General features: G+C 42.0%; 1 protein-coding gene across 1 annotated transcript in view; it reads left to right on the top strand.

Annotated features, from left to right (window-relative positions):
- Positions 1 to 23683, top strand: part of ABCC8 (ATP binding cassette subfamily C member 8) — a 1237886-nt gene that overhangs the window by 750553 nt on the left and 463650 nt on the right. Inside the window, exon 21 of the mRNA XM_086954145.1 lies at positions 15783 to 15863. Coding sequence (XP_086810271.1) covers positions 15783 to 15863 — 81 coding nt within the window. The remainder of the gene's footprint in view (positions 1 to 15782; positions 15864 to 23683) is intronic.

The raw sequence follows: 23683 nt of genomic DNA, 5'->3' as shown, positions 1-23683 counted from the left end.
CACACATGCCCCTAATAACAAGAATTATCCTAAATATGTCAGCACCAGCATTTTGCCAATGGTGTGCCACATGCCAAGAATAATTTTAGTGGGCTGATGCAAGCATTTTGACATGGGTGCACCTTATGCCAAGAATTGCTTCTGATATACCACTGCCAACATTTCAGGGCCAGCTTTAGACTCACAAGAGTAGAAAGCTCAGAAATGCACTGCCACTCATTCATGCTCACTTCCATACGTTTACTCAAACTCCTGCACCCTCACCCTCACTCCTTTTCACTCACACACACTCCCTCAATCCTTCTCATATTTCCACACACACTCGTACACACATGCATTCATATTCACTCACAATAACTCAGTCTCACTCTGTCATTCCTACTCTGTCTCCCTTATTCTGACTCACTCATTTGTACTCACAGTTGCAGTCACTGCCTTCTCTTTCACTTACACTCACTCAATGCTTGTCAGTCATTCTCACTCACTTTCACTCACACATGCACACCCAATCTCTCACACACATGCACATACATAAATAAGCACAAACATTCTCACCTGCATGCATGCACACACCATTTCGAAGATTTCTTTTTGCACTAACCTTGATGGTTGTACACTTTAACATGACATTTGTAATCGAGACAGATTGTACACTGCTAGTCATTAGGTTTTGTGCACACCTTAATTCCTTGATGATTTTTGTTCCCCTCTACCTGCCCACCTTCTTCCTTTGCTGGCTTTCTGTCTGGTGGATCATTACTGGAAAGATAAGCTTGAGCCATTCCATCTTGTTGGCTATAGAACTAATGGAATCTCAAAGAGGTTAAAATTAGATGTCAAAGAAAATAAGTGGTTTCTGTGACCCACAAGCTACCTATGTCTAAAGTTATTGTTTCTGTGGCGATTTTACCGATAGATGCACAATTCAATTAAAACAACTAATCATAAAATCTAACCCCAGAGAGTACCTAACAAGCAATATATGGACGACTTAGAGTGATTTTTCTTTCTGTGTATGTGCGTTGTTATAGGGGCATGTGATACCTTCACTTTTCAGCAAATGTACCAAAGGTACACTAAAACCACATGCAAAATGCATCTAAACTATCCAATAGCAGCCCAAAGGAAACAAATTGTTTCAAGCCTTAACAATTTATTTCAGACTGGTATTCATTAGAAATGTCTTTACCTTACAAATATGTGTTATTCATTACTGAATGTGTACCAGCATATAGCTTTTTCATTTAAATTGTTTGGAACCAAAGTCAAACCCCTAGTTCGCCTGTGTGGAAGGGCCACTCTGACAAAAATACTAGGAGTTGGCAAGAGAATTCCACAATTGCCGAACTTTGCTGCTTTAGCTATTCTGCAACCCGGGTCCCTAAATCCACGCCTCTTTTCAAGTAGAAAACAGAACGAATGTATGCCATGCTTTGTGTTTCGCGACCATTCGCACTTCCCATCGTCCTTTATGGACAGCAAACATGATGCTGGTCAACCCACACAAACTGCACAAAACAACATAACTTCTTCGCCCCTCAGCAGGTCGGAGCAGATTTATGGAATGTTGCACATCTGAACCACTGTGTGCTTCCGCTGACTGCAGAACGAACAATAGATGTACCAAGCCGTAACCACCACAGTGGATGCTCAAGTGAGAGCCGAGCAAACATGACTAGGATTGCTTCTGTTGCTTTCAGAGAGAACATAGTCTAAGAGTTTGGTTTCCACTGTTCCTTTTACGGAAGGAGACAAGAACCGGGCAAGGCAGCTACAATATTTAAATTCAAGTGGAATGATACGCAGATGAATTCTCAGTGCCCTTGATTAGTTTATGCGCTTTCATCCATCACTTTCTTCTTGTGGTACTAAGATGATAATCAAAGCGTTACGAGTTGCCACAACTCCGATACCCACACGTGAGTAAAGACATTTAATCCCACAGTAATAATAAAAGCATATGTTTAAATAATTCTGAGGTACATTAACAAACCCAAACACCACGAATCACACATAACACGCATGTACAATGAGTACACTTACCATGCATTCTCATTCACCACAATTACATTACCCTTACAATGCAAACCACAACACTAAATGAATTGCATTTATATATATATATAATAAAGGTGATGGTGTGTCACCTTTATTATTTTTCTTTCTTCACCCCGCCTTCTGATCCCTTGGATCTAGATGCACTCTGTTTACCATGATTGAACACTCTGGTTACAAACGAGATTGACCCCTATTGGGAGGATAAATATCCTAGAGACTTCAGCCTTTTATTTAATTCTGTTCTTTTCGGGCACTAGACCGAGTGAAAATTTCCTTGTAAATTTGGCCTGGTAACGTTCTGACACTGCCTCTAGTCACAAGCTAATTCCAATGTCATGCATTTACCTCATGGGCACTTCCGCATAGGATATGCATCACGCAACTGTACTACCGTATAGTTTAAGAATGGTAAAAACTGTTTACGAGTGTGCCAGACGCCCTACGGCTACCTGACCTGATAATGATGTACATAGCAATTGTTGGGTCTAGGGCTTAACAGTAGTGACCTACACAATTAACTTATGTGATTGGCAACATATACTTGAATTGTTTTGCAAACATTAATTGAAGCACTCGTATGCTTTGGGACAGATAGCGTTTCAATTAATTTACACCTTTCGTTTAACTTGTATGTCCGAGGCTCCTAAAGTATTTACTGTGTCTCATATGCCAGCCTAATATGAAACCAGGATATATATGTGAATAAGTTGGAGTTTGGGGCTCAATTACCCTCACAACTTCCCTGTAATCTTAAGGAAATTGGACTGGCCGTTCAGAATTATGCCTAATATGTAAATGTAAATATTGACTACTGCAGGCAATTGTCATACCCTGTACAATGCTATACCAGGTACAAATAGCTTGAGTACTATTTAATTTGAAATTGCTTTTGGAATGAGAATGAGTAATGTCTCTCAGTGCACATTAGGTGCAATTATCATTTAGTTGTTTACATCTCTATGAAGCAATAGACATGCAATGGTAAATGACTAGTTAATAATGGCCAACGCAATTCTAACATTGTAAGTGTCCTTCTCCTATGTTTACAATACATGGTGGTCATTTGTGTTTGTACAAAAGTCGTTCATGATTGGTTTATGGTTTAACGTGTGATCAAGGCACCCTTGTGCTGAAACGCGTAGCGTTACCTCGTGAATAAACCTTTACTAGCTGCACCTTTCCGAGTGCGTGTTTTTGCTTATCACAGCAGTCTTTTTCGGATATATTAATATATATATATATATATATATATATATATATATTACCTACTGGCGGTCGCCAGTAGGTATATATAGTTAGGATTCTTTCCTATGGGATTTTTGAAAATTCTATGTCGAATAACTTTGGCGTTTGTGGACGGAATTGGCTGAATTTTTCTGGAAAATGGCACATTTTGTTTCTGAGCGGCCCCTAAAAATTTGGGGGGGTTTCGTCAAGGGGGGGCCGAGAAAAAAGGGGGGTCCCAAAACGCGTTTTTAACATTGAGTTTTCCATAGGGCGGTTGGACTCACTTTTAGCTCGAACGGCTGAATGGATTTACACGAAACTTGGCAAAATTGTAGATATGGTTTGCCCGACGTGCCTTTGCTATGTCTCAATATATGTGCTCCAGTGTATTTTGAGAAATTAACGTTTTTAAAAACAGATATATCTGTGACAGCGCTCCGGTTAGCGCCCCGGTTCGCGTACCAGACGCGTAACGGAACTTCGCGAAGCGAAGCTGATTGGTTGTCGGGTGTCTGTCAACATTCGAAACAGTCCGGAGCGGCCGCCATCTTGTGTCTCGGTAGGATCGAGACACAAGATGTGGCAAAAACAAAGGGGGAAATGAGCATAAGAGGGCAGAGTACATCCTCCCTGACCCCTTAGGTTTGATGAGGGGGCTTTAAAAGGGCCCGCGGGGCAAAAAAAAAAATTATTATCATTTTTTTATGCGGGGGGAGCGCTCGGTACGCACACCGGGAAGCGGTCCGGGAAGCGTAATATTGGGAAAATAGGATGAAAGAATGTTCAAATATTGTATGTTTATTGATTGTTATTTTTGTTTTTTTTTAATTTATTTTATTTAAGTACCAACATGTAGGTACAAATGCAGAGTCTAAAAATACAAATACATTGTTTCCTTTGAAGATATCTTGCAGGTTGTTTCAGAAGTTATTGTGGTATATGGAATTCATAGCGTAGTCTGTCAGGAAAGCAGAAACACCATGGAGGCAGGAGATGATAAAGAGATGTTAAATACACATTGGAGATGATATAGTGGAAGAAAGGAAGTAACTATGAGCAAAATTAAAGTTGCACAGTATATTTAAAGTCTAATTTAACATTATAATCAATTTGCTACTAGTTTAAAAAATACATATAAAAATGAATAATGTCTCAAACAATTTTTGAATTATTAAATATAAATTTATTTTTCTGATTTGTTTTCAAAATTAAAAAGAACTTCTAATAATTCTTGGTCAGATTGTGTCTCATTTTCAATTAAGAAATCCACAGCTTCAACACATTGCAGAAGTTCTATGTCCATTGATTCATCAAAGAATTCTGATTCATTATCTGTATCTTGGTTGCATTCTGCAACAATTTCCACGTTATTTTTTTGTTCTCCTTCCATTTCTGTGCTGTAAAATGAATTTTAAAAAAATATATCAGTACAGATAGGGCACTGTTGGGTTTAAGTACAGACAGGTAGTTTGGTTTTTTAAACAGTGATTTTTTCTTTGGGCAGTGTATGGTATCAGACTGGAAGTAGAAATATCAAAAAATGTATGTGAAAAAGTCTAAGTCAATTCTTAATTATACAAGCAAGCCTAACTCCATCCATAACTAAAACAGAGAAGTCTATTTTATTCTATAAGTATTACAGAGGGATAGTATATAACTATCAGAAAATGTTTTCCTAATTAACTTAAAGTACAGAACATACTTCAGTTTTTAAAAGAACATCTTACCTTTCAAATAGAAGTTTAAGTTCTCAGTTGAAATGCACTTGATATGTACTTCAAGAAGTAGTAGTCAAAATGGCTGTGTTTCTCTCTCTTTCTTTATATATATATTCAGGTACATAACCAATCAAATGTCATGAAATAATAGAAGATATTGAAAGTAGCATTTTGATTGGTTGTCAATTCTAATACTTCATAAGTGTTTTGGTTAGGTAATTTACCTCAGGATATTTAATCAGGCTTACAGCATAATTTTCTCAATTAAATACCATCAAATTTGGGGAAATGGTAGGGACTGCTATGTAGTAGGGGCTATTCTATATTTGATGAAAGTGCCTGTAGTGGTTTTTCTGTAAATTACTTTCCAACCTTTTTTTATCGAGCGCTTACCGGTGCGCTCCCCGGTACGCGAACCGGCAGCGTTACGGGAGTCCTCCATTTTGAGTATTGGTAGAATTGAGACACAAAATGGAGGACAAACAATGTTCGGAATGGGTAGAAGGGGGCACGGTAGACACTTTGTGACCCTCTAGGTTTTCGGAGGGGGGATTAGGATGCTAATACATGCAAAAATAAAAAAATAAAAAAATTAAAAATTTTGCAGGGGGAGCGCCCGGTACGCGCACCAGTAAGCGAACCGGGGAGCGTACTTTGGTGAAAAAAAAAATAGAAAACATTTTATAGCTTTTGATATTTGCTATTAAAAAACCATTGAAATTCACTGAAAAAACCATAGGTTATAGACCATATATAGTTAGGAATTAGCATTTACAAAACCTTGAAAATTCCACTAACTATATATCGCGCACCCGCAATCCACTGCTAATGATGTCACATATTACATCATTCATGACATGGTCAGTGACATCACTGATGACATCACTGATGACATCTCAAATGACATCACTGATGACATCACTGATGACAACATCCAGTGACTGTATGTTTCTGTAAAGTTAAAATATGTCTTACATATTGAAGAATGAGTGGATGTATAAGTGGCTGGATGAAGGATTAAGTAGGTGCATGACTGACTGTATGAGTGACTGATTAAATGTGTCTCACTGAGTGCATGGGTTAGTGACTAAACTGTCTTAATTTGTGCATCATTATGTCTGTTGTTCTGTAAACTGCTGCATGTGTTGATCAGTAGCTATATGAGTAACTATATGGGTTATTGATTGGTTGCCCAAGTATTTGTATGGGAGACTGAGTGTGTGTGTGGGTGGCTGGGAGGTGTATGACTCTGTTCATAGATGTGTGAACAGTTGATTCACTAGATGTATGGGTTCAAAAGTGCATGTGGAAACAGCTGTATGGGCGGTTGACTGTGTGCATGAGTGTATTGGTGAGTGAATGGATAGCTCAGTGCTACATGTCAAAGTAAGTACATATGTAAAACACAATACATGTGAGAGTTGACATATATAAATAACTGTGCATAAGAGCCAGTGAATGTGTGAGTGGCTGTATAGATCATTGTGAACTTCAATCAAGGATTGTATAAAAGAGTAAATATGTGTTAGTATATGTTTGAATAAATAAGGTGTGTATAACTGTATAGTTGAGGAAATAGAGGTGTGATTGAATCTTTGCATGACTGACTAGGTGTGTCAGTAACTCCATGGATGAGTAACAGTCTGTGAGTGTCTGTTTACACTGATTGCATCTAAGGTTATATTAGAATCTGAAGAGGTTCATCGTATTATCACTTGAATGATATTATCAGTGATGTGATGAGTAATGTCAAATGAGATGTCATCAGTGATGTCATTTGAGATGTCATCAGCGATGTCATCAGTGATGTCACTGACCATGTCATGAATGATGTAATATGTGACATCATTAGCAGTGGATTGCGGGTGCGCGATATATAGTTAGTGGAACTAACTATATATGCAAATTTCAATTGTTTTGTGCGAGTAAAATAAGGTTTTGTAAATGCTAATCCCAAACTATATATGGTCTATAACCTATGGTTTTTTCAGTGAATATATATATATATATATATATATATATATGTGACCCCATTCCTATCTAATTCAGATTTCACCCTGGGAATGCAGCAGGAGCCATTCCGACGATGACAGGTGGATGGGCACAAGAGCATAGGTTGGTTTTCAATACCCCGGGGATTATTCCTTTTGAACACTTGAAGTCTGACTATGGAATGGTAGAAGTAGATGGTTTCCAAAACCTCCAGGTGCACCATTGGGTGAAACAACCAGCCACTAATTCACACAGAGTAAGGCCCCTAATGCCCTTTGAAAATTGGCCCCCAAAAAATACAAGCATCTCATTTTCAGCAAATTAGACTTCCTGTTGGATAAAGGGTTGTCACCAAACACACCAATGGACAGACTAGGTGGGAGGCTTAACTTGGCAGGACTCTCACTTCCAAAGACTGGGAGGACAACTACTATAGATCTAAACATGCAGTTCACAACATGACTAGCACGGCATACAAAATAGTGTCTTATTGGTACTTGACCCCAGCACGGTGCCAGGCATGGAATCCAGAATGCTTGAAAGAGTGCTGGAGAGGGTTCAGAAGTACTGGCACCTTCATCCATCTCCTTTGGCACTACCCAAAACAAAGTCACTTCTGGGACCACATACTCAACGACATAGACAAAGCATTCAACACGACAATCCAGAGATTCCTGGCCTATACGATCCTAGGGCAACCTAACCCCTTGACGTATCCACTTTTCCCTTTGAGATGGAGGCAAGGTGACCTTAGCTCTGGGAGCAACCCATCAGGTATTACTATCGTTATGGGGTACCGTCCAGATCCCTGACCATACCTCTTGGCTTCACAGGCTATAGTTCATTTTTGGAATGGAGACGCTGTCTATACTTGTTGAACAGAAGTGCAACACTTATCCCAAATCATGGGCACCAAATAACCACATTCTCTCCGAATAACCTTCCCGGCCCATTTTAGGTTTCTCCACCTGTTCCCAGAGGTCACACCTACAGATAACACGTCAACAATCTGATCACGCTTCCCACCCTACACACTTACTCTGCCTGCCTTGGCATGTCACCACCATTGACTACTTAGCTACCTCAGGAAAGAACCTGGGGGCAGTGGGGTTGTTTTGTTGGATTTCTTGTGTTTTCACTGTAATAATGCCTACCAACGCTGCCTGTCCAGATGTAGGCATACAGCAATATTCCGCATGATGCAATTGCTTTCTCCAATGCTGCCAGCTCCTTGGATTGTAGACAATTATCTGTATATCTTTATGGCTTGCTGTGCTTTCATAAAAATAATTGATCCATAAAGTGAGACCTGCATCAGCAAGCAAATGGCATACCTGTGTGAGGGCTTTGTCAAGTTCCTTTCATGTGGCCCAAAACACCAACATATCATCACTGTAGTTAACAGCATGAATTACTCAGTTGAAGGTTGAATTACTCAGCCAATGACATCCTAAACGATATCTGTAGCCGACAACACAGCATAGCTGAGTGTTTGTATCTGAACAATCCAACAGGAGTTGAAAAAGCAGTAATGTACCTACAGTTCTCTTCTAGCTCAAGTTAATGATATCCTTTGTTCAAATCAAGACAGGAGAAGACGTTGGCGCCATTCAGCTGTGCAATCGGATCCGCTATGTGTGGACCTCAATGTATTCTGTCTTTAGTTCGCCTGGCGCATATCAACATAAATGGACACTGCACCTTCCCTTGCACCTTGGTCCAAGTAGGGACCCTTCTTCCTAGTCATGGTAAGGGGATACACTTCTATTATAACCCCCCTTGGTATCTTGGCATGAGCAGATAGGCTTATCTCAGAGGCAGTATGTAAAGCATGTGTGCCCACATACAGTAAAACATTGAAAACACCAAATAGACACCACACAAGTTTAGAAAAATAAGTGATTTTTATCTAAACCAAGTAAGACCAAAATGATAAAAATCAAAAATACAGTAATTAAAAATGTAATTCTTAGAAAACAAAAACAGTTCTGTTCATAGCAAAATATAGATGCAAAACTTTCAACATAAAGTACCTTGGATGCATCTAAATATAAAGAAAAACAGCTGCAGGGAAGGTGACACGTTGGTTCCTTACTTCAGGGGAGGTGATGCACCAGTTCCCTACTGCCACGCAGAGGAGGTGAGGTGTCGGTTCCTTACTGAAGGGGAGGTGATGCGGCAGTGTCTTACTGCGGCCCCGGTGTCCTTGTAGACTTGGCAGCCTGGTGCAATGCATGGGGATCGGGGATGCGTCAGCTCTCGATGCAGCTGCAACGCTGCAGCTTTGATCTCTCCAGCTGTGGTCCCATGATGCGTTGGTTATTGCAGTCACAATGCAGGGCTTACGTTAGATTCAGTGTGATGATCTCGGACTTCAGAGATCGATGCACAGGATTCGGCGTGCAGCAATTTCTCTAACCATTGGCAGGTGCTGCGTTGGTTCCTTGAGTGATGCATCAGAAACAGGTGCAGATGCGTTGCGTTTCTTGTAGGTCCGTCTCTTTTCCAGCTCCCAACAGCAGGAACAACCTCCAGAGGTCCAAGTCAGCAACAGTCACCTCTTGGCAGGTCAGCCCTCCCAGCAAGAAAGTTCAAGGGAGCCGGTGGGGAAGTCTTTGTGTCCCTGAGACTTCAGAACAGGAGGCATACTCTACTTCAAGCCCTTTGAGATCTTCAAGCAGAAGACACAGCACACAGCAAAGTCTTTATCCTCTACTTGGCAGAAACAGCCAGTCAACCCCAAAATGCACACAGCAAAGGGGCAGTACTTTTCTTTCACTTTTCCCAGCTCTTCTCCTTGACATGGGTTCCTCTTGAGTCCAGAAGTATTCTGAAATTCTGGGGTCTGGGCTCCAATATTTATACAGCATTTTCCTTTGTTCTCTGGTAGCAGAAAGAATCTGTGCTCAGTCAAAACCAGTTCTGCTCTCTCTGGACCAGCTTCCTGGTAGGAGCTGGAGACAGCATTGTGCAAGGCAGACCAGGCCCATTCAGGTAAAAATAATTCTCCTCCCCCTACTCTAAATGCTCCCCAGGTCTATTCAGCCCAGCCCTGACTCACCCAGGAAAGGCAGAACACACCTCAACCCCCCCAGTGGCTGTCTATAGTGAATGCACATCCATAGCCCCTGTCACTCTAAAGCCAGACAGTCAATCCACAAACCAGGAGAGGCGCGCAGGATGGTTAAGCAAGAAAGTACCTACTTTCTAAAAGTAGCATTTTCAAGAAAGTAAAAATTATCCTTACTAAAAGATGCATCTTTAGATGCTAACTTTAGGCATACTAAACTTCACCTTCCCATCTTGTTCCAAATGGGAAGTTATATTTATAGCATGTTATTAATAAACTCCCATTCTATCCAATGGGACAGATAGCCTTACAATTATATGAAAAACGAAATTTGCTGTAGCTCACTATCAGGATATGTTACACACATCAGGACATGCCCTACCTTTCACATACTTTGCACCCAGCCCACAGGGGTACCTTGGGCCTACCTTAGGTTGACTCACATGTCAGAAAAGGGAAGGTTAGGGCCTGGTAAGTGGGTGCACTTGCCAGGTCGACATGGCAATACCAAACTGTTCACAGGCAGTGGCAGATCTGAGAACCTTTTGCAAAGCTGCTTTTGTTGGTGGAACAATCAGTGCTGCATGCCCACTAGCAGCATTTGACTTATAGGCCCTGGACACACACACTGTACTAGGGACTTATTAGTAAGTCAAACTAGCCAATCATGCAAACGCCAATCCATATTCACAATTTACATAGGGCGCACTTGCACTTTGTCACTGATCAGCAGTGGCAAAGTGCCCAAAGCATCTAGACCAGCAAAACGAAGTCCAGCACACAGCAAAAACACAGAAGGCAGAGACAAACATACAGGGGAAACCCACTGCAAGTATGTCAGGTCTAACAACATGGCACTGGAGGCAGTTCATTGTACTGGTCTGCCAGCATGATGTTGATCGAGGCACCACTGTTGATAATAAAAGTTGTAGGGCAGCCATTCGCTTATAGCGTAATCTTGAGGCAACGCCAAAATAGGTTTGGTGCCTTTCTTTGACTTGGGTTCTTCTTTGCAAGCAGGAAACCCACAATGTTCTACTGTTGACATTACCATTATGCATTCCTCTTCTTCGCTGTCGCTCGATAGTGATGATGAAGAGCGTTTGAAAGATAAATATGATGGCGATCGACTTAGTTTAGTCTCTATTTGCCTCAAGTGAGTTTGCTGCTTGCCCTTGTTGCCATGGCTAGAATGCTCTGGAATTTTCTGGGAACCCTTTTCTCTTTTCGCCGTGATGCACCCAATAGCTGTTTCACTTTGCAGACCGTCATGAAATGGTTTTCCTCCCACAGCCTTTACATATCTTTCAATGACGGGACATACCTTCATCTGGAAACGAGAATCCACATCGGAAACACAATTTATTTTTCTCAGAGACTAAGTATTATGGGCCTCTATTTAGTTTTTTTCTGCTTATTTTCATGATTACAGCTGATTCATTCTGGGCAGTTCCAAGTTCCATTTCAGCAGCCTGTCGATCTGCATGTTCCTCAGCTATTGTAGCCACTAATCAGAGAGGCAACCATCAATGACTCTGAGATGCATGGCTTCTTCATCATTGAATTCACTGAACTTGCAGTGCTTGATGAGGGCATCAAGTCTTTCGAGAAACTCATCTATAATTTCACTAGCTTGCCATCTTGCGTGGTTGACAATGTACCTTTCGTAGCCGACATTCAACATTGGACTGAGCTTGTCTTTCAACGTTTCTTTGATTTGGCGGTGCAATACTACATCACCTTGTGGTATTTTCTTTATCGCTTCTTTCACTCTGTCACCTGAAAGGTTCTTGAAGTATTTGATGCTCTTTTTGTCATCTTCTTTAAGTGCCTCAATGAGGTCATCGAAAGTTTTTATCCATGCAGTCCTTGTAGCACCAATAATCTGCTGTTTGGTTGTATTGAACGGTGGTGGAGGTTTCAAAAATGAGGCAGCCATATAACCCATATTGAGAATTCCTGACTTTAAGAGCATAAGCCGCTCCGCTGACAATCAATGTCCAATCAGACCGGCACATTCATAAGCATCAACCTAGAGCTTACCTCTGGGGTGTCACTCCCGAGCTGATGTTGCATGATGCCATCTTCTTTTTTAGCAGTGAGAAACAGTTTTGTCTCTGGCACATACCCTTCATCCCTCTCAACTTGGTGCATTGTACCTGGTTGTTGCTGCCTTTAGCATTTCTCACACCTGGCTGTAACTGCCTTCAGAGTTTCTGCTTTGTTTTGTAAGGACAATGGCTCTGTGTTATGCTGTGGTGTGGTGCAGTATCTTTTCTTTTGGCCTTACCAGTAGGCTTCCTGCGTGCTCTCTGACTGTGCTCCTATATAGGGCCTTCACCGTCTTCAATGTCCTTGCAAGATCTAAAGTGGCACTTTGACTCCACATACGCTGATCATAGATTGTTTCTGCGAGTGTACGTGGCACACTCGAGCAGTTTGCGTGACCATGGCAAACTATTGTGAATCGTGTTTCCTCGCGGCACATATCCCCTACTCGTCGTCAGTTGCAGAGTCCTCCCTAGCTCTGGAGCACCTAAATGACCACACCACACATAGAGCTCTGTAGCACCTTTTTATTCTTCGGCATGCAATCGTTAACTGAACTTATTTCATCTTAAACTTTATTCACAATACACACCCCAACTCATTATGTAACTGTGTAAGGAGACTGCCGAGGACCACAAGGGTCCCACAGCACATGATCACACAACATTTCAAAAAAGCTTCATAACGGAGTGAGTACAACAATAAGGTAGAGAATGTTCAGCAACATTGGTGGTGCATCTACAGTCTAGGTTCCAGGTTTCTCTCTGACAGTCCATGCGAGAGTCAGGTCACAGTGATCGGCTCTGCATTGTGACTCTGCATCTCCTGTGGGTGGTGCCTAATTTACCCACTGCTATCCATCTCCTGCCACAGCCTTTTTGTAGACCCCTAGCTGACAGTGACTGAAGTGGCACTCAATTGATTCCTCATCGGTGCTCCTACCATATAGTATTTGGCCCTGAGAGTAGGTGCAATCATAATGGATCAGTAGTAAAGGTCTGGCAGCAGGTAAGGGCAGTGCTGCTGTTGTGGTGGGCATTGCTAAGCTGCAAACTGTGGTGAGCAGATTATACCGCTTGGACACCTGGAATGTTTCATAGCTGCCCCACCATTCTTTTGTTTGTTCTTCTTTATGCTCTCATTTCCTCCTAAGGATGTCGTGAATGGAGATGCTGCATGTAACCCTTGTCTACCAATTTACGCTCCTTGATCTGTAGTATGTCTTTGAACTCAACTTGTCTTATGTTCTCACCGGTAGGATCCTTGTCAGCACTGGCAAATTCAGTCGACCCTTCCATTGTTTTTCCCCATTTCAAGCTCTTTTAGTTTTCCAGATTCCATGCCCCCTTGGATTGTGGTCATTCAAAAGCCACTCAATATTTCACACTCTGGTGATACCTTGATATTTACACATCATATACCTTTATTAAAAGAAACTCTTGCTAGATCATTGTCGGGGAGTGCTCCTATGATATGTAACTACATCCCCCCAGGACAAACTACTCTCTTAAGAGATATTAAAAAACACTTTAACCACCTGGAGATGTATTACAGGAGTGCCCCGAGGGCGCAACGGACGTTTGTGCCCACTTTGCACATCCCCGGGGCACTTTGGTATTACAGAAGAGGCTGCAAAAACGTGTGCACCCCCTTCTGTTATACCGATGGTGCTGGCAGACATAAAGCGCAAGCTCCGTCATCAGAGGGTGTCCAATCATTTGCATGGGGGCATGGCCCTAATCATATGAGGGAATCAAATTGCCTCTGCGCCGTATTACAGACGCTTGTGCAGAGACAAAGAAGCTGTCAGGAGGTGCTCTGACAGTGCCCTACCTAAGAGAGCCCTCTGGAGGTAGGAACAGGGGTCCCATGGACCCCCAGCCATCCACTTGCAGGCGTGTGCAGTCACTCACTGCATCCACCAGCAAGGGGATCTCAAATCCTCCTTCAAAGTGCAGGCGGGTTGCCACCTACACTGCGAAACACATAGTGGCTTTAAAGCAGCCCCTCTGTTTTTCATCTGAATGTGCTGCCCCCAGGGCAGCGCAAGTTCACTACTTCCCTAAGCACAATGCATTCACTATAATGCGGTGCATTTTCCTGGTTAGCACTGGCCACACCTCTTGATAGGTGCACCAAACGCTAACCAGGAAAAAGATCCTATACTGTAATAAGGCCCATGGTCCTTCAAAAACACTTTAAAACTTTATGTTATCACCTTAGGTTTAAGGGTACTTTCAGTGGAAATGGCATGGCAGCCAGCAGTAAGTCATGACTTTGGCCTAGCATATTTTATTTTCTGATTTTCAGAGAACAACCCCCGAAGATGAGTTTGTTTCTGAAAATAAAATAGCATTGACCATGACGGCCTCATTTAATTTATTTACTTTTTGTGACATCCAATGTTTCCACTCTAAATGAGGGAGGACTTCTGACATCATGGAGGCTGCAGCGTTGTGATGGATGCCAATTTAGCAGTTCCTCCACTTCGTATTGTTGTAGAGGAACCTGAGGTTGGTGGAACAGTGCATCCTCAGGTTTGCACAAGATGTCCGCATCATTAATGCCCCTATGAACACAGAAGAAATCATATGATAATAAACCGGGTTTATTGTCTTTTTGATTATCTTCCAGTGCCGAAACTTGGGTGGGGGTGGGCAAATTGATGACAGGCAGGAAGCAACAGTGGTTGACGCTGCTGCCGGTGTGCATATGAGTTTGGCCAGCTGTCTTAGGATAGCCAAACTGACATCTTTCCAACCCAAGCTGCACTGCTGGGTGGAGGGAACTGCGGGCACACGCTCCCAGTCCTCCTCCTTGGAACAGAAAACCAGTCCACTCAGGCCAATCCCAGTGCTTCTCTCATGCTCATACCAGCATGAGAGAAGCACTGGGATTAGCCGTAGGGGAGTCTGGGAGCCTCAGCCTGTTCACAACAGTCAGCAGAAAGCAGGCGAATGGCGAGCCGCAGGTTAGTTCTATTTTTGTTTTCATATTTTGTCCCACTGGGTTGCCCCACCATTTTCACCTGAAATCAGCTGCTACTGACTAGAATTAGTACTACATGAGTACTATTTTACGTCCGCTTACAGACCGCTGTGAATCGATACCAAAATGTTACATTCTCTATTAGTAAAATATTCTCATTTTATTTGCATTTTAAAATTTATTGGGGAAATTCAGAAAGGCATGTAAGAGTACGTAAAAGAGTACTACAGGAGTACTACTCTATGTACTCCAAAATGGCATTTTATTTATGCCCCAATATTTATGTACCACTTTTACGTCATTTAAATTGTAATGGAATTGATAGGCTATTAGTTAACTAGGTAAAAAAAAAGTATTTTTCATGTGCTGTTATTAAAAAGATCAGGTGTTTTTGATGAATGTTCTGGTATTGGAACACCAGATGTTTCAAGTAGAGTTTTATCTATTTGTAAAGCACTCTGACGTCACCTATATCTGGCAAGGATTATAAAATACTGCTTATAAATACAAAATTGAAATAGGGGAACACATAAGTGTGATGTTTAATGAAACCCTTGAATCAGCTGTTCTTTTCGGTGCAGCTACTTTTCTTTGTACAGCCAGAGATGCTTACAGCTGACTGGAGGGCACGTATGTAATAGAAGAACTGGAGGAGATTGACTGTTCCTATTTGTCTGCAGGGCATTAATCTCTCTGGAGGGCAGCGTCAGCGGATCAGTGTGGCAAGAGCACTCTATCACCAAAGCAACGTTGTTTTCCTGGTAAGTGGCATTATTGGATTTCCGTGTCATTGGAGCAATTCATTGCTTCATCGGTGTTTAGAGTGAAGCTTTCATATACTTGCTCCGGTGATCGTCCTACAACAATACTTTCTGAGATAGATTCCAAACCTGATTAAAGTCAGAAATAACTGAGAAAACATGACAAAGATTTAATGGATTGCTGAGAACTGTGAAATTAGAAAATGACCTCAGAGTTCCTTGGCTTTGTGAAGGCCCTGAACTTTTGTTCATGCCTCTTTATCATCAAAGACCTTCTCCATGACTTGCAACGCCCTTGTGATGTAACTTTGGGGGTAGTTTCTGCCATCTATGCTGCAGCTGATTTAGGACCTGTGGTGGTTTCGAGATGCTGTTAGAAGGGAATAGTGATGTATGAGGTTAAAATGAGACTGTTAATTCCAATGTATTATCCATGGGGTAAAGTACTTGTTATTCTTCTTCATAATGGCATTTCAAGTCACCAAGATGTCAAATGATAATATGGAAGAAGTATTATGGAGGTCGACTGCTTACATAAAGGTAAAAAAGTCCAAATTGTAGTACGCTTTTCTTTATGGAAGGGGGCACTTTATTTCTAATAATACCTGTGTTCTTGCTTCCCTTCTTTCAGTGATTGGTGTACTGTTCTTCATGTTGCAAGTGCTCTTTCTGAAAATATACATACATTTTTCATTGACCTCATAATATAAAGCTAGAATCCTGGTGGCCAAATATTTTTTATTATTACATTTTTTTCTGTCAGTAGTATATGAATTTGACATTCTGTCTGTATCACGTAGACGGACGTGTGACACTGCGATTTCAGCAGTAAAAGTTGTTGCCAGCATTTGAATTTGTTGGCCCTATCGCAGAACTTGTGGTTATCACCATACTGCAACGTATAATATACTTTTCATTGTTCACAGTGGTGTGACAATACATCAAATTTTGGACAACAAAACAACTCAGTGCCGGCTGCAGACATTATGACATCACATGTGAAGTGCACCCATTTTTACAGTAATAATGTTGCTGTTTTCTTATGGCGGTTTGGTGGTGATGACACAGCTGGACTGCTGTGTAGGAAATATATACGTGTTCAAACAGAGATAGTATCCATTTATCATGGGATATTAACTGCAAACTTCAGAATATTTAGGAGTTCTAAGACCATATTTGGTATAAAGATTATAATATAATGTGTCTCAATATCTAACTAAGTACGTTTTAAAGGTACATGGCTTCCCAGATCCAAATACTCTAGTGAGTAAAATTGTGGCTTTTGGATTATTGATTAATACTGCTCCATTCCTTGCACAGTATTATTTCTCACCCAACCTTACTAAACAACATTGATGAATGCCCCTGAGTGTACATGGGTGGTACATCTCCTTGTCCGCTTTGATAGCATTTTTCAAAATCTGGTGTTATCCTTTTTTGGAATAAGGTGCAGACACTCATGCATTTAAAGGCATGAAGAAAATATTCTATTTTATGTTTCATTTTTCATGATCATTTTCTCGATCACCATTTTTTTAAAAGGTTAACCCTGCAGCACGTCTTTATTTATTTATTTATTTTTGTATTTATGTATTGCTTGAAATTTTGTTACTGGTAAATGGGGTGTGAGCCCTTGTCAAGTAGCCACCACAATCCTAGTCAAAGTAAGGCAATGGAAAACAAAAAAATAACCTGTGCTTATCTGTCTGGCTTGACACACTGCAGTCATGCTTAATTGATGCAACACTCCAAACAGTAAAACAGTGAAAACACCTCACAAAAAGTTCCCACACCAGGTTAGAACAATGGTGCTTAATATAATAAATAAAACATGCCCACAATGAAAAAGATCCAATGAGTGGAACCGGAGTTATGATTTTTTTAGGAATAAAATATAAGGAGGCTCCTAAAAGCATAAAGCACCAATTGAGAATATCCAGCCATCTGGACCAGGTCAAAGTCAAAAGTTCAGGACAACCGCGATGGAGTGTAGTTTGGGTGCAGCTCCAGATTAGTCCAGCTGAAGCTTTGTGCTAAGAGTCCCATTCATGTTGGAAAGGGCCTTAGGGATCAAAAAAGGCATTGCTGGCAGATTTTGGCATGGTGTGAAGAGCAGTACGGGCATTACTAGTAAACAGGCTGGAGCTTCACATTGGCGGTCCTCTGCATTGATCGATGCTTGCTGTGTGATGAGTTGGGCTGGTGGCAGCTCTCATGGATATTCGGTGCGAGTGGCATGGTTCTGGCACCAATCAGCCTGTTCGTAGTTGCAAAGAGCCCACGCTTAATTTAGGAACCCACTAAGCCACACCACACTAAGGGCCATCAATTGGGTAGGGGTCAGTAACTCGCTGAAGATGGGCTCAGGAGCTGTAGGGAAGCCCATAATGGCCCCGAGGCTCATATCAGGAGGCCAGCAGACTGGCCCTTTGCGTTACTCAGGGATCCTGGGTTCTAGATGGATTGCAGGTTCGGTTCTTCCTGCTCCAGCAAGAGGGCAGCAGGCAGTAGGTAATCACAGCAGGGCAGTAGCTCCTTCAGCGTAGCAGTCCAGCATAGTAGCAGTCCTTTCAGCAGCACAGCAGTCCTTCTTCCAGGCATTGTATTTGCTGGTTCAAAAGTATACTCAAGTAGTGGTATCTGAGGTGCTTCTTTTATACACAGTTGTGCGTTGAATTGGGGAAAAACGTCTAGAGGCATGCTTTTGAAGTCCACAGATGCCCTGCCTTTCTGGCCCTGGATCCAGACTGTATACATGGGGTGTGCAGCCCTTTGTGTGGGAAGAGGATGCAAACTATTTAGGTGTATATGGGCCTGGGCTCAGTCCCCCCATCCTGTCAGTAATGGCCCATCCAATCACACCTAAGCCTCCACTGTGTGTGGTTATCTAGGATTAATATACATAGCCCAACTGTCAACTTCACCCACTCTTGTGGCCAGAGACAGGCTGCAGGCACCAAATGTCTAAAGCAAGAAAATGGCAATTTTCTTAAAGTAACGTTTTCAGAATTGTTATTTAAAATCCGACTTTACCATAAATTAGGATTTTAAATTAGGATTCCAGAGACACAAAACATGAACCAGTTATCTCTTCACAATTGGAAATTCCACCTATAAAATGTAATAAGGCAACTCCAGTGTTATCCTATGGGAGAGATAGGCCTTGCAGTAGCGAAAAATGAATTTAAGAGTTTTTCACTACAAGGACACTTAAAATGTTCCAAAGATATTAATTTTAGACTTCGAGAAAGATCATCATCAAGGAGGATCTCCTAATCCACCACTTTTGCAGTTATGAGGGGTTGTGCTATAAGGCTTGAAGACTAAACAAATGTTGGATTCACAGGCTTCTCCAAGTCCAGTCACTAGAATGCTAGCCTTAATGCCATTGATGGAACAGTAGCTGTCCATCATAAGGTGGATTAAGGGTTGCAAGCAGAACATATTGTTGGTTGCATTCTAAAGCCTGTCACCTGTGGCGGATTTCTGTATCATCAGCGTACATTTGGAATTCCATTTAATGCTGCATGACTAGATGAACTTGGGGGCATATGTAAGTATTCAAGAGTAGCTACAAAATGATGTAGCCTTGAGGAATGCTGCTAGACATTTGGGGTCTAATGCTGGTCTGACCGCCAAGGTTGTGGAATCAGGACCGGCTAAAAGGTATTTGGCAATCCCCCTGCTGAATTAGGAGCTGACTACCAAGTAGGTGGTCAGAAACATGCCTTTTACCATTGAGGCTTGTGCTGGGCCCCAGAAAAGAACCGGAAAAGTGCAGCACCACAAGCCTCAATGGCAAAAGGCATGTTCACAAACATCCCTGCACTGTGTGCCATGCACCCATGTGGTGCCTGACAAACAGTGCATGGGTGATTAGTGGGGCTCCACATGTGCTTTTCAGGCCCCATAAAAGAAGACCAGGGGGGATGGTGGCCCTTCTTGGAGCCCTCAAATTCTCTTTCCTTCTGTCTTTTCATAGCGGCAGAGGAACATGGACATTGTAATCCTGACGACTGTGCCTACACAGACACTGCCCCATTCAGTATTACCTGTCTGACCGCCGCCCTGCCAGGATCTCCAATCCTGTCTTTCCCCGGTTGCTGGCATCATTATCCGGCGGTTGGACTGCGGCCCTAGATGTCGGGCGGACCACCACCGACCGCTTGTCGGTGGGGGGCCGTTCAACATCGTAATCCAGGCCTTGGCGTTTAGAGGATTCAAATGATCCAGTCACGGTTATTTTGGCAGCAGTTGGAGAGATATTAATGGATAAATGGTCCCACAGGTGTGAAAATACCTGCCCACTACTTGAGTCTTTATGGTTAAATAGAGTGGTCTAAAGGGTTAGGGGCTGCGGACAAGTCAAGGAGTATGTGAGCAGTTTTATTGCCATTGCCCAAGAAAAGAAGGAACTCTCCCTTCATTGTTTGCGAAGGCAGTCTCTGTACATGTAATTAAGACTTTTATCAAAGAGTTGGTGCTTAAGCTTCATATAAACTTGAATTTGTTTTGTTATATCCCTCACCATGATTTTGTTGATGAATGGTAACATGGAGGTAGATCAGTAAGAAGGCGATATGTTTGGGTCAGTGTATGTTTTTTCATGTGGGGTAATGATGTCATGTTTCAGGTGTCCAGAGACTGAATCAGAAACAAGACAGGCATTGATCATGTTAGAAGCAACTACTTCAAGTGAAAAGAGTTGAATGAGGAATTCTGCTGAGCAAAACTTCATAGGAGACTTGAAGCTTTTGTTTTGGCAGCCAAGTTCTCAAACCTTGGTAGTTTCCCTCAAATGCAGTGGGTTCCAAGAACTAAAGTAGATTTCATCATTTTGCTTGCATGATCATAGGCAATTTCGTAGGGCCTCTAGGTTAGTCACTTCTCATACTTCCCCTGATATTCAATTCACCATTAGTGGAATCTTTTCTTTCTACAGAAAAAACATTAAAAAAAATCCAAATCTTACATAACCTCTAAATAGCAATGCAGTACCACTAATCCTTCCCTGTCATCCTGGAATATCCCCACGTGGAGATCCTACTAGCCCCTCTGAACTACTGACCTGACTTCCTTCATGAAGTCTCTTACTACTGCAACCCACATCAGAACATTATTAACATGTCCTTTCTAACTGACATCTTTGCTGCCATACTGACAAAAGGCTAAATTATTATTTCACTAAATATGCCCAACCTTGACCAGAATGATCCAACAAATTACCATCCTTTCACTCATTTGTGCTGCTTCACCAAAGCCCTTAGAAGGCAGCTGTCATACAACTACTATCCAACATTTAGTGATCAGGATTTTAATCAGGATTCGACGCATGCTACAGCACAGAAATGGATGTGCTCCAAGTCCTAGATGAAACTCTCAGACAAAGGTGATCCTTGTCTTCTTGTCCTCCTGGACCTCTTAGTGGCATTTGACACTGCCAATCATAAATTACATTATCTGCAGCCAAATTGGCCTGCCTGGCACTGCCCGTAGCTGGCTCAACTCCTCCTTCTCCAAATGCCACCAGTATATGGAATTTAGCTGCTCAAATTCAATTCTGATGGAAATTTTGTGTGATGTCTCCCAAGGCTATATTCCAACCCCCATGTTCTTCAACATTTATAAGGCAGCCTTTGCTGCAATCCTAGATGTTCACAATATCTTCCTACACAAATGATTTGAAGACTCTCAACCATTGTGTCATCTGCAGCAGATATGCAGCACTAAATATTGTGCCTGCAGAATATTAAACAATGAATGTCCTTGGTCTATCACACATTTAACCCATTTAAAGCTGAATTCCTTTTAATCAGCTGTGCTGTGGACATTTGCAGCAATAGTTTGAGCCATGGCCAGCATCACTGTATTTTATAGGTTCTCTCCTACTCTTCCCTCTGATGGAAAATGTCAGGCTTGTATATTCACCCTATCATCTCCCTCAAGGAGAATACCAATAGAAACAGCTTCGTTTCAAATCAGGCTCCATCAGATTTTTAAACTCTGTATTGTTCTCAGCACATTCAAAACAGTGGTACGAACCCCTACCCTCTTCTTTATTGATTGAGGTAATGCCTTTCTAACCAGCCTCCCTAACACAGTTCTCCTCCCTTTAAAGGTTGCCTTCCATGTACAAGCTCCTCCTAGTCCTCATGGATCTTTTTATATTACCCATATTCTATTGAAGCTCACAAGCTTCACCCCACAGTTTGTATCCAACTTAAAATACTCTGCTTCATTGACAAAAACCATACGTACTCTAGCCTACGTAACCTTCTTTCTCTGAACAACCTACCCCAATTCAAGATTGCATTGCTTTTCAATCCAATGAAAACCAGACTTAAATAATCCTTGCTAGAAATTAGGTTTCTGGTTTGCAAAGGTATGCGCCCTGTTCAAGCAGAAGCCACAGTCTTGGTCAGGGTAAGCTAGATGCACACTAAAAGATAACCTCTGCTCACCCTCTGGTAGCTTGGCACTGAGCAGTCAGGCTTATTTAAAAAGGCAATGTGTAAAGTATTTGTGCAACACACAAACAGTAATAACAATGAATACACTACAAAAAGACTTCATACAGGTTTATAAAAATGGGTTATTATATTATAAAAAAAACAAGACCAAAACGACTAAAAGCCAATGTATAAAAGTAGATATATTTTATTCAAAAAAGAATAAATGCAGTAAAGCATTTAGAAGCAAGTAGGTCACGCTGGACCGAGAAAAAGTCAAAATTTGGACAGACCTCATAGAAGCACAGCTGGCTATAGGACCCACGCAGGCCCCAGTGAACAAAATACCTTTTGATGGCTCAAGCAACGACATGCACCGATCTTCTCCATGCAGTGAAATCAATGTGTCAGTCCCGAAGACGGGTGGCGTTGAGCAATGTGCCGGATTCTGCCACCAGTCAAGGAGAAGCGTCAATCTCAGCAAGCTGCAGCAGTGGCGATACTCAGTCTCATGCATCAATTCTGGAGGCAACGCCCAGGTTCTGATGTGCTGTTCCGATTTTAGACTTGCAACCAAATCAATGTGCTGGTTCTGTTACCCACTTCCAGTGAGCTAGGCACAGGGGTAGAGACTTTGGGGCCCATTAGGATGGCAGGCAGATCCAGGCTGGCGGAAGCCACCGCCGGTCTGGCAGGGGCAATCCGCCCACCATCCTCAGCTAAATTCCCCCCCACCATATTAGTATGGCAGGGGTGACCGCGGCGGACGGAAAGACAGTCCGCAGCTTTTCCGCCCCGGTCGCCTTGCGACCGTTCAGCTTCATATTTCACCAGCTGAACTGAATATTTTTTTGAGAAAGGACTCTGCTGAAAATTCATCTAAATCTCTCTTAGAATTGCAAAAAAAGGATACAACTTTACTTTTATTACTATGCAATGATGGTTAGTATAGATTTACCTAGGTTTCTCAATTCTAAAACGAACAGACTTTTATGAGGTCTTAGGTGCCCCATTGAAAAGTATAATGAACATACACAAGTCTGCTTTTTTCCGCAATGGTAATTGCCCATTGATATTTTTTTAAACATTTGGTTATTTTAAGTACATGCTGAAGTGGCACGTTCTGTCCCATTTTTCCATATGTTACCTGCCCACATTGCATGTGCCAAAATTTGTTCGACAACCTCATTGAGTAATTCTCACATCCAAGGGACTGGAGCAAGGTATGACAAAGTCCGCAAAATCTCCAGCAGCAATGCTTCATTGTCCTGAAAGGGACGGTGAAGGAGTACTTCTGTAAATCCCAGGAAGGACTCCTCCAGTTGGCCTGAACTTCTATATGAATGAGAATGGGTGCCAGAAGCCACAGAT

The sequence above is a fragment of the Lissotriton vulgaris genome, chromosome 2_1 (genome assembly GCF_964263255.1).
Source record: "Lissotriton vulgaris chromosome 2_1, aLisVul1.2, whole genome shotgun sequence".
Taxonomy (NCBI): domain Eukaryota; kingdom Metazoa; phylum Chordata; class Amphibia; order Caudata; family Salamandridae; genus Lissotriton; species Lissotriton vulgaris.
Note: the sequence above shows the minus strand (reverse complement) of the source record. Positions and strands in the feature narration are given on the sequence as shown.